The 15,159-nt window shown below is 35.2% G+C and overlaps 1 protein-coding gene across 1 annotated transcript in view; it reads right to left on the minus strand.

Annotated features, from left to right (window-relative positions):
- Positions 1-15,159, minus strand: part of LOC123880230 (probable cationic amino acid transporter) — a 98,604-nt gene that overhangs the window by 43,019 nt on the left and 40,426 nt on the right. Inside the window, exons 4-7 of the mRNA XM_045928229.1 lie at positions 14,356-14,483; positions 12,681-12,783; positions 6,379-6,587; positions 3,737-3,908 (exon numbers count right to left, since the gene is read on the minus strand). Coding sequence (XP_045784185.1) covers positions 3,737-3,908; positions 6,379-6,587; positions 12,681-12,783; positions 14,356-14,483 — 612 coding nt within the window. The remainder of the gene's footprint in view (positions 1-3,736; positions 3,909-6,378; positions 6,588-12,680; positions 12,784-14,355; positions 14,484-15,159) is intronic.

Consider the following 15,159-nt stretch of genomic DNA (forward strand, 5'->3'; position numbering starts at 1 on the left):
TTGTGTAAAATTTTGTCACATTTAAGCCGCATGAACCTCAAGGGTAAGATAGATTGCGGTAAATGGGTGCTTAGTTAACAAGTTTTAATAAAAATGTCGAAAGGCGGCTGAATATTTACGGCCGATTTCTGTAAGCTTAGTATAAGTTCTGCTAGATTATGCTTGCGACTTGGACCGTGGACTATACAAATGTAAAGCGGGCATCTTAGTAAGGAAACCATACACACGGCGGCGGGCACAAGCTGAATCAACAGTATGTATTCAAATACGGCTCTGATCTACAATGTACAATTACGGTAAAATGACAGCTACAATGTCACGACCGCAATCACCTGTGATTGATTGACACTCGCTCACTATTTGCTACAATGCATTGTCGCAACAATAATACCATTAATTCAGCCAATCACAACAATATCGATCGTAATAATTCGAGGCAGGTTTTCCGAAACCGACCTTTGAGTATTGATAGATCAGTCAGTCGGTCAATCAGTCAGTCATCTGTTCCTTTTATATATTCATACTAAATGTTGATAGAATTTGAGTGTCGAAAGAGTTCAGCGTCTTAGTAAAACGAATTTAAGACTCAAGTTTTCTCACACATCTGCCAAAGCTCAAAGCGGATACGTTGTGTAATCATAATCGGTGATAATGAATTTTTTTACGTTAAATCAAGAAGCCTTAAGTCCATTTTACTCTGAAGTTATTTATATTTGAGACTCGTATTCTACGTAAGTAAGAACGTTGGTAAGAAGTAAAATTTCATACTAAGTACACTGCAGTAATTCTTAAAGAATAAGCTCTGCAAAGGTGAATTGGAATGAAAAATGATAAATCTTTCAACGAATATCGTGAAACATCAGTTTGCGGACGTATCTCACTTTGCTTTAAAGGATTTATGGGCATTAGCGAATTGGTTTTTGGCAAGTAATACGTTAGTACATGCATTTCAATTTCTTTCCGCGATGCTATACGTACTGAAATGATTCTAATGCACTTTGTATATTCATATATTATACAAGTTACAACCGTGCAAAATGCATATTATCTGCATCGTTTTCTCTTTACTATTGCTAAAAAAGGACGGAAAATGAATTTTAAAGCTAAGACAAACTTTTATAAAGAGAGAGCCAGCGAGGGCTAGGCCTTTGTTATTTTGAACCTCTGTACAAAATTTCAGTTCGTCAACAATAAAAAGGTCCAAGAGTTTGGGCTGGGCGTTGATAAGTCGGTCAGTGAGCCAGACCTTTTTCTTTGTGTAAGTATTGTAATAGTACATGCAAGTTCAGTTATCTGAGGTACGAGTATTTACATTTTTACTTAGATAGAAGTTAAGCTTTGAGTGTCACTCGTATCTCACTTACTAAGTGATAAAACTAAGAACTAATAAGTTCCACGCAGAATCTTTGCTCATAATTTTAAATATTATTCTCAAGAATATAAGAACTTTGTTCTTTTTTCTCGGTAATTACCTAATTACCTACGACTAATAAAGTTTTAATAAGTATATTGCTTATAGTATTGAAATATTTAACTTTATGTAAAAAAAATGATTAAAATAATGTTACTTTAACTTAAATCGTAATTTAACTGAAATCGTAGATAGAATTATTTACCTTTTATATTCATTTATTTTGATAGTGACATTAAAATTTGATTTTATAAAATTTTGCCATTGTGTTCGTGTTAAACAGAAAACACATCAGCGGGGTGATTCGCTAACTTAGTGATCATCACCACAGTTTACCACAGTTACGAATCTTGCAACAAAACGTCGAGGCTTCACCTACACTGACAGGTGCCAATTGTTACCTACATTATTTTTTAACCCCCGACCCAAAAAGAGGGGTGTTATAAGTTTGACGTGTGTATCTGTGTATCTGTGTGTCTGTGTATCTGTGTATCTGTGTATCTGTGTATCTGTGTATCTGTGTATCTGTGTATCTGTGTATCTGTCTGTGGCATCGTAGCGCCTAAACGAATGAACCGATTTTAATTTAGTTTTTTTTGTTTGAAAGGTGGCTTGATCGAGAGTGTTCTTAGCTATAATCTAAAAAAATTGGTTCAGCCGTTTAAGAGTTATCAGCTCTTTTCTAGTTTTCTTGTAGAAAAGAAGGTTAGATAACCGTTAGGTTCATAATATTACCTATGTCAATTGACAAATGTCAAGCTGTCAAGATGGACGTTGCCTAAATACATAATTATTTATTTGAAAATGATGTTTTGGAAAACTCAAATACTTTGGATCGTCGGGGGTGTTATAAATTTTTAATTTACACTTGTTTAAATTTAAAAAGAATATTAGCCATGCTAATCATGACTAATACTCCCCTTTCCCCGCCATTTAAGCGTAAAGGAGCGTCCTAGGAGTGGATGCGACAATAGTGCAACGGGTGGGGTTTGCACCGCCGACCTTTCGGAATTCAGTCCGCTTCTCAACCGTTGAACTACCGAAGCTTTTGAAGCTAGGTAGGCTACGAAACGATTAGGTATCTTTGATTTCGCTTCACCCCTAACCCATTTGACAGATGTCAATTCAGGCTCAAACCCGAAAGTTTCCACACTCTAGTTCACTCTGTCATCACTGAATAAAAGCCACGAATCAATGAGTTTGATGGCTTTCATTTAGTGTTGGTCATTGAGTTAGCGAATCACCCCGCAGGTCATGCCCGTGAATTTTCATGATTATTGAATTGCAATCAAGAGCACTATTGATGCAAATGCTGTTTAGCGCCACAGGTTGACCGCTCATTTTGCAGTTACAACAAATATAGCACTACTTTTTTAGGGTTCCGTACCTCAAAAGGAAAAACGGAACCGTTATAGGACCACTATGTTATCTGTCTGTCTGTCAAGAAAACCTATAGGGTATTTCCCGTTGACCTAGAATCATGAATTAGGTAGTAGGTAGGTAGCACAAGTAAAGGAATAAATCCGAAAACCGTGAATTTGTGGTTACATCATTAAAAAAATTAAATTGTGTTTCAATTTTCAAATTAAGATATACCAAGTGGGGTATCATATGGGGGGGAAATGGCTTTACTTGTATATTCTAAAACAGATTTTTATTTATTTTTGCATGATTTATTGTGCAAAATTTCGGAAAAATTACCCGAGTACGGAACCCTCGGTGCGCGAGTCTGACTTGCACTTGGCCGGTTTTTATTGCAAGTCATACCCAACAGGCACACCGAATCTACTATATACGGCTACTGTTGGCGTAATCATATTTTTCAGCACATTATATTGTACGGCAAGTTGACCTTTGTTTTTCGGTACCGAAAATATCGCATGCAATGAAGGATATGAGCATGCTGGCTCTTGTGTTGTAAAATAAGTTGTTTTTTTTTATATTTTTATTTATTATTATTGACATTAAAAAATATACAAAGAGTTTTTGTTACATTCAGCGCCACTTTAATTTTAATGTCACGTATCTATAGGATTTGTAACTTTATCATATTATTTACTACCGGATACCCAGCGTGTGCTACTACAAAAAAAAAATGTGCCTAATGCATTTTTTTAGTAATCTTAAACCATCTTCGCATTATTGCCTTTCTAATGAAACTGGTTTGGGTAACATCAGTTGGGTGGTTTCAAATTCTATACATAATTGAAACAGTTAAGAATTTGTCCTACAACCTGTTCTACAACCTATTGTACCAACTTATTTTTTATGTAAAACGTATATAATGTACCTAGTACAGAAATTCTGTTTCTGAAGAGTACTTACCAATAAGAGTGAGCATCATGGAACTGCTGACGTAAGCAATGAGGATGATGGCCAAGCTAAGGACAATCGCCAGAGGGATAGAACGTTTAGGGTTGGTCGCCTCTTCTCCAGTAGTCGCTATTATATCGAATCCAATGAAAGCGTAGAAGCAAGTAGCAGCACCACTGAACACCTAGAACAAAACTGAACATCAGATAGAGAAAATAAATAGGGATTTGATATGTGATTCTTTCCGCCATCCGTTATTTCAGGTTATTTCCGCCACGTTTATGTAAATTGTGGTACCTACTAGCCTATCAGCTTTCACTTGCTGTGTTCCTTCAACACAAAATGTAGTCCAGTCATTTGGTAGTTTTACATGGAAAGTTTTCTAGGATTCTACTGGTACTGAAATCATTGTTATTTTAACGTTTAAACTATCGTGCGTGATATCCATTGTAAATATAGATGCTCCCGGCTGTACTCAAGTGCTTAATCTCGTAAGACAGCGTAAAACGCATCGCGATTGCCAGCTGAGTTCCTTTGAAACCTTTTTTCCCAGGAACAGGGTCTAATAAGGCCCGGTTCCCTGAATAGGTTTGAAACCAGTTGGGCTTCATCTAGCGTGTTCACTTTTATTGCGATAGGTTTCCTAACAATTTCATAAATCTAAGAAATAGAAATATAATCATGGAAGCCCACAAGTGCAAAACGCAATAAAATCAAAACATGTGTGAAGTTCACACGCGGTTATAGGGAAACCATTAATAATTTAACTTTGATAAAATGAGACGAACACAGAGTATCAGAGGTAGCATAGTAGTAAAGTAGTAGGGTTTGTTTATTACATATCTCATTTATTACTTATTATATTATTCACTATGCTTTTTGCATAGCTTTTCAAAAAAGTGGTTACATTCAGTGGGAAAAGTCTTGGAGCTTCAAATACAAATGCCAAGAGTTCCTAATCTGATTGATTATTTTCATCGATAGTATCGTCGCCGACCTCGTTCCAGGCAACCGAAGTATGGAATAGCGATAAGATAGTATCTATTTGTCTTCTGATGTAATTTTTGTACACGCTGTAGTTTTAACGGTTCCCGCAATAGAACGATTCACTCTCAGTATCGATTCACTATCGAAACATTGAGTTGGATATAAATGAATGAATAAATGGAAATGTTTTTGTATTGAAATAGTTTAAAAAAATAATCATCAACTCGAAAGCATGAGAAACAATGATAATTCACGATGAAAATATCGGTAGAGGGGAGTCAGTGTCGGTTCTTTGACGTAGTAGGTAATAGATATTTTAGAGATATTTATATTGTTGATAGAAAAAAACATTTTGGTTGTTTCTCTAAGAGGGCCAGCAAATATTTGTTCTGTAAACATAAAAATTAAAGACATCCTGTAGCTGTTTGCAATTGGGCTCAGGGGGCGTATTAGAATCGTGTGCCCAAATATTTTGGTGGGCCGTTATTTCACGACAGTGATGGACGGAAAGGGATTTTGTACCTACTTGTCAATATTTCTTATAAATTGCGTACCAATTTTTGTTGTGTGTCAACATATTTAGAATAATATAATATAATAAATATAAAACAAGTGTAAATTAAAAATTTATAACACCCCAAGACAAGTGAAGGTTACAGTAACTAGAAAAGAGCTGATAACTTTCAAACAGCTAAACCGATTTTCTTGGATTATAGTTGATCAAGCCACCTTTTAAACAAAAAAAACTAAATTAAAATCGGTTCATTAGTTTAGGAGCTACGATGCCACAGACAGATACACAGATACACACGTCAAACTTATAACACGTCTCTTTTTGGGTCGGAGGTTAATGAAGGGCTTACATCGACTAAATACGTGAGTATAGCAGTTATAATTTATACTTATAATTGAAATCACTAACAATAGTTTACACGTTAAAATGAACATTTATTTTTAGTATAAATATTATTAATAAACCTAAACCAGTTGACGTGAACTAACTTGTTCAATTAAAATTGATTGTGATAAAATGAAAAACGTTTGGGTAAATATCTCATGACTTTCAATTGATGATAAAATATGACCATAGATAGCTTTTTTAACCCCCGATCCAAAAATAGGGGTGTTATAATTTCATCCATTTTTGTATTCCTTCTAGCTCCACACATTGCTCGATGAAAATATAATCTACTTTATTCCTTTCTTAACTTATATTATAAAAGTAACTTCTGTGCAAAAGTTTTCAAGGGTTTGGGCCGAACTTTGATAGGTCAGTTAGACTTTTCTTTTTATATTATACAAGTTTATGCCCACGACTTCGTCCGCGGTGACTACACTAATTTCAAACCCCTATTTTACCCTCTCAGAGGTTGAATTTTCAAAAATCCTTTCATCTATCTGCATGCCAAACAGCCTGTCAGTCAATCAGTCGCCCGCGTGGATTTCGATTTTTTTAAATCCCGTAGGAACTCTTTGATTTTTCGAGATAAAAAGTACCCTGTGTCCTTCCCTGGGATGTATCCCAAGTATGTAGCAAATTTCATTCAAATCGGTTCAGCGGTTGGCCGTGAAAACATAGCAGACAGACAGACAGACACACTTTCGCATTTATAATATTAGTATGGATTTAGATTGAGATACTCTTTTAAATATTATCGATCACTTACTCCACTCCATCCATACGGCAAGAACCCCTTGTGCTTAGTCCAGTTATTTGTATCCACATAAAAGAGGCCGGCGCCCATAATGAAAACCCAAACACTTAGGTTTATAGCGTTGAGGACGTTGTTAAAGAATAAAGACTTCTTCACGCCGGCTACTAGCACCATGGTCATCAATAGGGCGATTCCGAAAGCGAGGAAATCCGGAGGCTTGCCTGTAAACAAATATCACAGTTACTTCTAATTCTCTTCTCTTATCTGAGTGATTAAAAAAGCGGTGATAGCCTGTGGTTAGGACGTTCGGCCTTCTTTTCCGGAGGTTTGGGGTTCGATCCCGGGCACGCACCTGTGCACCTCTAACTTTTCAGATTCTGTGCGTTTTAAGCAATTAAACATCACTTGCTTAGGACAACATCGTGAGGAAACCTGCTCGCCTGAGAGTTCCCCATAATGTTCTAAAAGGTGTGTGAAGTCTACCAATACACAGTGGGCCAGCGTGGCAGACTATAGCCAAAACCCTTATTATTCTGAGAGTAGACCTGTGCTCAGTAGTGGGATGGCGATGGGTTGATCATGATGATGATGATCTGAGTGGATCGTATAAAACAAGATTGCAACTTGCAATCCGCGTTTGTGTATGTACCTATTCGCTTATAATACCTAAAGTACCTACTTGGTGGATTTTTATGGGAAGGCCTTTTTTTAGCTCATTTCTCGAGGAAGATTTATACTTACTAAATTATTAATAAAAAGATGCAATTCGATACTACTAACGAAATGACGGTCTAAGGATCTTTTTATGTTAGACTAGCTGTGCCCGCGACTTCGTTCGCGTGGAATAGTGACTTTTCGGGCAGCGTGATTCTTTAAATTGACATAACTTTTTTATTTATGAACCGATTGACATGAAATAAACACTAAATGTTAAGTGAAGCTTACTAAAATATATTAGTGAAAACCGTATCTAAATCGAATAAGCCGTTTCTGATATTAGCGTGCACAAACACACAGACAAACAGACAAAAAAAAATTAATTACAATTTCGGGTTCGGCATCGATATAATAACAACCCCTGCTACTTTTTTTTTATATATATCCATTGTACAGACACCACTTTTCTACAATTTTATTATATGTTTAGATTGATAATGTAACAAGAGCTAGGTTTTCATTTTCAGAGTAATATAAATTCCAAAATCTGTTCAGAATCCAATGGTTGTCATTGTTAAAGTTTGCATTTCCTACGTTGAAATACAAACTTTAATACCAGAAAGGTTGGGTAGAAGTTAGGCACAATAGTCACGAACCAAGTTACTTCTTAGTAAAATTAAATTCTCTAGAGCTTTAAGATTAATTATAACTTAAAAGTTTAATTGCAGGTAATAATTTAAAACAAAAATAGGACTTATTTTGTTAAAAATCGGTTTATAAGTTTAGTTGACCATTTAAAAAATACTTTATAACAAGAATTTAGGGCATAGGCATATAAAGTACAGAAGCCTGTAGGTATCTATACTTAATATTATAAATGCAAAAGTATTATTGCTGTCTGTTTCCTCTTAACGGCCCATCCGTTTAACCAATATGGATGAAATTTAGTATTAAACTAGTTTGCATCCCAGAGGCTACTTAACGTAGGCTACTTTTAGCTGGGAAAAACAAGGATTTCAAAAATTCATTCCAACGGATTTTTAAAAACCTAAATCCAAATCGCTGTCGAAATCACGGATATCATTGAGTAAAAATATTATGTTCGAACACAATAATTAATCAATACTACTGCGTTATAACTTATAAATAACTCCTTTGGGATTTTATATAATATTTTCCAGCAATATTTCCAGTCTAGTAATAAATGTTAAGTGAGCCGTATCTTAGGTGTCTCCATAGGCAAAGGAAATTTAACCAAGATAACCTTACGAGGAAAATGTTATTACTTAATTTTTTTTCTATTGTACAAGAAATATTAGCACAGAATAGTAAGTATCAGAAATCCTCAATCAAAGGTCTGCTTGGCCCTAGTAAGAAAATGATTCATAATTTATTTTATTCATATTATCCATATCTAATATTATAAATGCGAAAGTGTGTCTGTTTGTCTGCCTGTCTGTCTGCTACCTTTTCACGGCCCAACAGTTTAACCGATTCTGACGAAAGTTACAGGGTTAGCTTATATCCCGGGGACGGACATAGGCTACTTTTTATCCCGGAAAATCAACGAGTTCCCACGGGATTCCCAAAAATCCATCCGCTTAACCAATTTGTATTAAATTTGGTATCGAGGTAGCTTGCGTCCCTGCAATTGTCATTGGCAAATTCTTATCCCGGAAAATCAAACAGTTCGCACGGGATCTTTAAAAACCTAAATCCAAGCGAACGAAGTCGCGGGCATCCTCTAGTATTCTATATTATTATTATATTTCTATGATATTAAAAATGTATTTTGGCACCGCGTACATACACTTCGATAGTAAATACCCGTACTATCTTTTTCGCATTTTTGCTAAGAATAAGTTATAAGCAGCGATCCAAAAATATTTTCAATATCAAAAATTTCGTATTATCTTTACACAACAAAAGAAACTTCACAAAGATGGCTTTTATTGGCAAAAGGTAATAAAAGCTTACCTACCGTCAATGTAATATCTCTGAAGACCTATAAAGTGTAAGTTATAGGTTAACGAACGCCAACTCAACTTAGGCCCAGTTGCATGATAGGCGATTAAAGTTACGTTATGGCTAGCGTTAAAATTTGACCACCAATAAAAAGCAAAGTGGGTTTTGCATGAATTTGTTGACGTTGGACCAAAATTAATTGACAGTTAAATTTAATTACGGATATATGAACACCGTCTTTTTTAACCCACTTTAGAATTTGACCTCAAGGCTCTTCTTACGCACTTTTACCATACAAACGTATTATGCGTATTATTCTATTATTTGTTATTCAAGATCAATAACTAAGCCACATGTCGATTTATTTCTCCATTATCTATGCTCTAAAGTAAAAAATTTAGTCAAATTATATTTATTTTGAAAATTATGACCCTTAAAAAAAATCCATTTTAGAACAAATTTCGAGGCAATTTCATGCGCAAATGAACTATATAAGAAACTAAAAAATTAAAAAATTAACAAAGTCATGTCACATTTTACTTTATAATAATTTCAAATGTCTTTAGTTTGTTTAATAAAATGTTTTCTTTTGGTAACAAGTTTAAATTAAAAATTTATAACACCCCCGACAAGTGAAGGTTACAGTAACTACAAAAGAACTGATAACTTTCAAACGGCTGAGCCGATTTTCTTAAATTATAGCAAAGAACACTCTTGATCAAGCCACCTTTCAAACAAAAAAAAACTAAATTAAAATCGGTTCATTAGTTTAGGAGCTACGATGCCACAGACAGATACACAGATACACACGTCAAACCTATAAAACCCCTCTTTTTGGGTCGGGGGTTAAAAATAGGCGTAATTCCAAACGTTAATTTGAATTCTCCCCTTTGTGAGGTGCGGTTAGAGGGAAAGGATGACACGTTTGTTGTGCCACTGGATCTCAGCAGTAAAAATAAAATTTGATTTGAAGTAGGTAGTGATTACAACAACGAAAGATGAAAGACCCTCGTTACTCGAGACTCTCTCAAGTTATCTCTGAATAAACCTTGACAGTGATTATGATTGCCTACTAAAGCATTATTTGGTTAATTTTATTTATAGAAATAATATTTCATCTCTCAAACTTCGAGAAAAGCCAAAAATTGAACCGCTGCTGTTCAGTGTTTTCGGTGAAAATTCGGTGTTCGGTATTCTTTCATTATATTGTATCCTTACCTATCCGTACGTATATCCCGGTTAGTAAACTTTAACCCTCTTTTCGAAGGGTCCAGGTTTAATTCTAGGCACGCACCTCTATTTTTTTTCCAAATTATATCAGTTTTAAGCAACTAAACTTGTTTTGCTGAAAACAACGTGAGGAAACCTGATTGTCTGAGAGTTTTCCATATTGTTTTAAAAGGTGTGTGAAGTCTGCCAAACTACACTTGGCCAGCGTGGTGGGCTGCGGCCTAAATCCTTAGTAGATGTTGCATAAGATTATATAGCTTATTTTAATTAAATAAAGGTTTTACTTGGTTTAAATATTATTTTAATATTCAACGTTCAATATATTAGCTTTTAATTTATAGTAACTTTTAATTTTCTCACGCTTCTTATCTCGGCTAAGGAAAAATGTTCTAACAAACTGTGTAATGAAGGTTACACATTTTTTATTACTTACTTAAAAGTTTTTCTAATTTCTTTAAGAATCTGCGGGAAAATGCAGTCATTTGCCCGCCTGGATGGACGTTATCTTTTACAACAAAGAAGAACTGGAGCAAAACGTTAGACTACGAATAGGATAGGTAATTTTAAAAGGCACTAAAAGTACAATTTTTATTAGTAAATAATCATTTTTTCTTCTAAACTGGGCTAAATAATTGGCATTATGAACGTCTCTAAACATATTTTAACTGTTTTTGGCGTTTAAACTGTCGTGAGTGATTTCCATTGTAAATATAGTTACTCCAGGCTGTAATTGTAACCCCGACTAGTTTCGTACTCATCCGGTGTCCTTTTTCTCAGAGACTCAGCTCGCTCATTAGGGAATCAGGCTTACGTGGACTAAGCAGTTAAACACGAGAGTACAGCCGAGAATTAACTCTTTTTACCCGACTGCGGCAAAAACAAATGGAAGGGTAATGATTTTAGCAGTCTATGTATGTATGTATGTTTTTGTCCAGATTCTGTATATTCCACCGTAGTGCCTAAACTTTAGGCACTACGGTTTGATTTTGATTCGTTGTAAAGGTCCGGGTGACATAGGCTATATTTTATACGTAAAAAATTGTCCTAACGGATGCTACATGAAAAAAAGTGGAAGTCTTCAAAAATTTTTTTTTTGCTATTGTATCGAGTGGGATGTCAAATGAAAGAGGAAAAAATTCTTAGCTCATGGATATAAATGTACATCAACATTAAAATATACCAAGTGACAGAAAAACAATATATCTCTAATATTTCAATGTTTTTTATGACAATCACAGTCAGGTTTTAGTTTTCAACTTTATAAATGATATTTTTTAACCCCCCACCCAAAAAGAGGGGTGTTATAAGTTTGACGTGTGTATCTGTCTGTGGCATTGTAGCTCCTAAACTAATGAACCGATTTTAATCTAGTTTTCTTTTGTTTGAAAGGTGGCTTGATCGAGATTGTTCTTAGCTATAACCCAAGAAAAGTGGTTCAGCCGTTTGAAAGTTATCAACTCTTCTAGTTATTGTAACCTTCACTTGTCATGGGTCTGATAAATTTTTAATTTATACTTGTTATTAAAAAGTAGTTTAGAGTGTTTTTTTCCGGTTAAAAGTAGTTTTGATTAGAAAAGTCTTTTAAGAGTAGAAAGAAAAAAGAAAATAGTAATATCAAATGATTACTTTCTACATCCATAAGTAAGATCGAAGTAATATCACAATACCCGATTAATATTGAACGTTGACAAAGGTCGAAGTCACTGTGTTGCATAATTTTGTTTTCACAAAAGCTTTTGATGTCCAATAGCCTGTCTGTGACAGTAAAAGTTTACAGTAAACGCTTTGATGCATGGCCTACGTGGAACAAGTTACCAAATTGAAAAAAAAAGAATTTCAAAAGAAAAATAAAACCGACTTCAAAAACCATTTTTGGTTAAAGTAAACCACTAAAAAGTAAAAAATTGTGTTTTTGGTTTTTGAAGTCGGTTTTTTTTTCTTTTGAATTTTTTTATTGCACAATTTTTAGTGGCCCCACTGTACTATAATATGCTATGCCCAATTAAAACCCTACTGTTTACTAAGCTATTACACTGATGGCGAGCAATTTACTGTTATACATTGAGGAGTTCTGTTCTCCATCTCCGAAGATATTAATCAGATCTTCACCAAATTTATATGGGACCACTTGCAAAGTATACCCTTTCAAACAAAAAAGTATTTCCAAATCGGTCTAGGCGTCTTAGAGTAATCGGGTAACATACATTAAAAAAAAAGATTCCGACGAATTGAGAACCTCCTTTTTTCGGAGTCGGTTAAAACGTGATCTTTAACAAATCTCTTAAAGATACTAATTGACCAGGCCTCCCTGACTACAAGAAGCAAGGCATTCCACAATTTATCCTAGATTGCGCTGTAAATGATTCGTTCCAGAAAAAAGAATTATGTTTTGAATGAGTATATTATGAGGTATGTTAAGAAAAATTAGCTTTCTGCTTAGATAATTGGTGATGATGACTTACCATAAATAGTGCCGATTTTGGAAGCTAGGTAGTTGCCGATGGCACCATCGCATAAGGAGTCGAAGCAGGCGCTCAATGCGCGAGCACACGCACTCGTTCCAATCTACAAGAAAAAATCTTGTTAATAGAAGTCCAATATGAATTATAGTGCTTTAGATTAAATCAGGATCCCACGTGACGTACAGTTTGATCTAATCCAAATCCTACTGTCAATCATGGATAGGGCTATGAATCCGTTTAGCTTCTGTCAATAAATGATGAAGGATATTTTTTTAAAGAATATTAATTAGCCAAGTTCATCATGATGACTAATATTTCCCTTTCCCCTCCAATTAAGCGTAGAGCTTATAATAATCTAGCAGGCACAATGCACGACTTCGTTTGCGTGAACTATACAAAGAAACCGCTGCCCCCTTAGGAGTTGAATTTTCAAAAATCCTTTCTTAGCATAATATGTAGTTATTTGCATGCCCAGCCCAATCCGTCTAATACTTACTCGTAGTTTGAGCTGTGCGTTGTTAAATCAGTCATTAAGCCAGTCATTCAGTCATTCAACTTTTGCTTTTATATATTTAGATATATTTTGTAAAACTCTTCTACTCTCGTGTTGTGTATTTTCAGTCTTAGCGAGGACAAATTATATTATACGCTAGGAAAGTAACATGATAATGTCATTGTCTACTGTTGAAATTTACGTCAGTAGGGCTCAGAATGTATAACTACTTTTATTTTTAACCGCCGACGCAAAAAGAGGGGTGTTATAAGTTTGACATGTGTATCTGTGTATCTGTCTGTGGCATCGTCGCTCATAAGCTAATGAACCGATTTTAAAACAGTTTTTTATTTGAAAGGTGGCTTGATCGAGAGTGTTCTTAGCTATAATCCAAAATAATCGGTTCAGCCGTTTGAAACTTATCAGCTCTTTTCTAGTTACTGTAACCTTCACTCGTCGGGGATGTAATAAAATTTTAATTTACACTTGCTTACATTGATTTGACGTTAAACTTAAGCAATTAAAATATTAGGTACTTGCTTTCACGGTGATGGAAAACATCGTGTCTTAAGAAACCTACATGTCTGAAAGTTCTACATAATGTTCTGAAAGTCTGCCAATTTGCACTTGGCAAGCGTGGTGGGCTATGCCCAAACCATCCACATTATGAGAGGAAACCCATGCTCAGTAGTGAGCCGGCAATGGGTTGATCTTGATAATGATGAGACTTTCATACTGGCAGTGTAAAGTAACAATTTGATAACGAACCTTTATATTTTCTCATCGCAGGTTCAAAATTATAATCTATTAAATAGATTCGTTAATTATTATCCATTAGTAGATCTACTGTAGTGGTTTGTAATCAGGAAATTGGAAGGTACCTGAAGGGTATTAAGCTAATGCAATATCTAATGGGAGATCTGTAGGTGACAGTTAGGTATATTAATTCATATTCAGTTACGTTATCAACAGATTGTATCACAGTTGTAACACACTGCTAACATTTCATACAAGCGAACTGATTTAATTACGTACTACTACCGGGACACTGGCCTGTTCGCACACGGTATGTGTGTACGTGGGTAACGGTCGGGCTGAGATTTGCGTTATACTAACTTCATTCCGTAGATAGTTGCAGTAATAGCAATTGTGCCACAGAGAGACAAAGAAGGAAAATCTTACCATATATTCAAGCACCATATTCCAGCCAATGACAAAAGCAATGAATTCGCCGACTGTGACGTAGGAGTACGTATAAGCCGAACCAGTCGTGTTGGGAACTCTGACGCCGAACTCCGCATAGCATGCCCCTAGAAAAATACCTGAGTTAACCGACAAGTGTGTCAAAAGCTGTGATAGGACGGCCACCTTCTAATCGGAGGTCGCGGGTTCGATCCCGGGCGCGCACCTCTAACTTTCACTGCTCTAACCCGTGACGGAAAACATCGTAAGGAAACCGGCACGCCTGAAAGTTCACAAATAATGTTTTCAAAGTACCTAAGTAGTGTGACGTGTGTCAATTCACACTTTGACCATCACCTATCTATATTTCTTAACAAAATGATGTAACATAAATAACTTTATCCAAGCATTTCACGTATGTGGGAAAAATTTATAGAAGAAGTTTCTTTCACTTTCTTGTTCATTAACAGTTTTCTAATTAGAAAGCCTGGGGCTTTGCTGTAGGGTATGAGAACTTTAATTAATTAAAATAAATGCAGATTTAATTATTATTAATTTACTTTCTCTCTTTGGAAGTTATTACTTACTCGACGATCTTCATCTAGTTTTACTTAACTAAAAGTGCATCGACGCTTGAATTCTAGTCGTATATCTATTCAACCGTAGAGAAGGCAAGCGGAGAAGTGCGACGCATCCAAGTATTTCTAACCGACTTCAAAAAAAAAGGAGGGGTTCTCAATTCATTGGAATCTTTTTTTTGACCGCTGAACCGATTTGGAATTTTTTTGTTTGAAAGGGTATACT

This window comes from Maniola jurtina, chromosome Z (assembly GCF_905333055.1).
Source record: "Maniola jurtina chromosome Z, ilManJurt1.1, whole genome shotgun sequence".
NCBI classification, from domain to species: Eukaryota; Metazoa; Arthropoda; class Insecta; order Lepidoptera; family Nymphalidae; genus Maniola; species Maniola jurtina.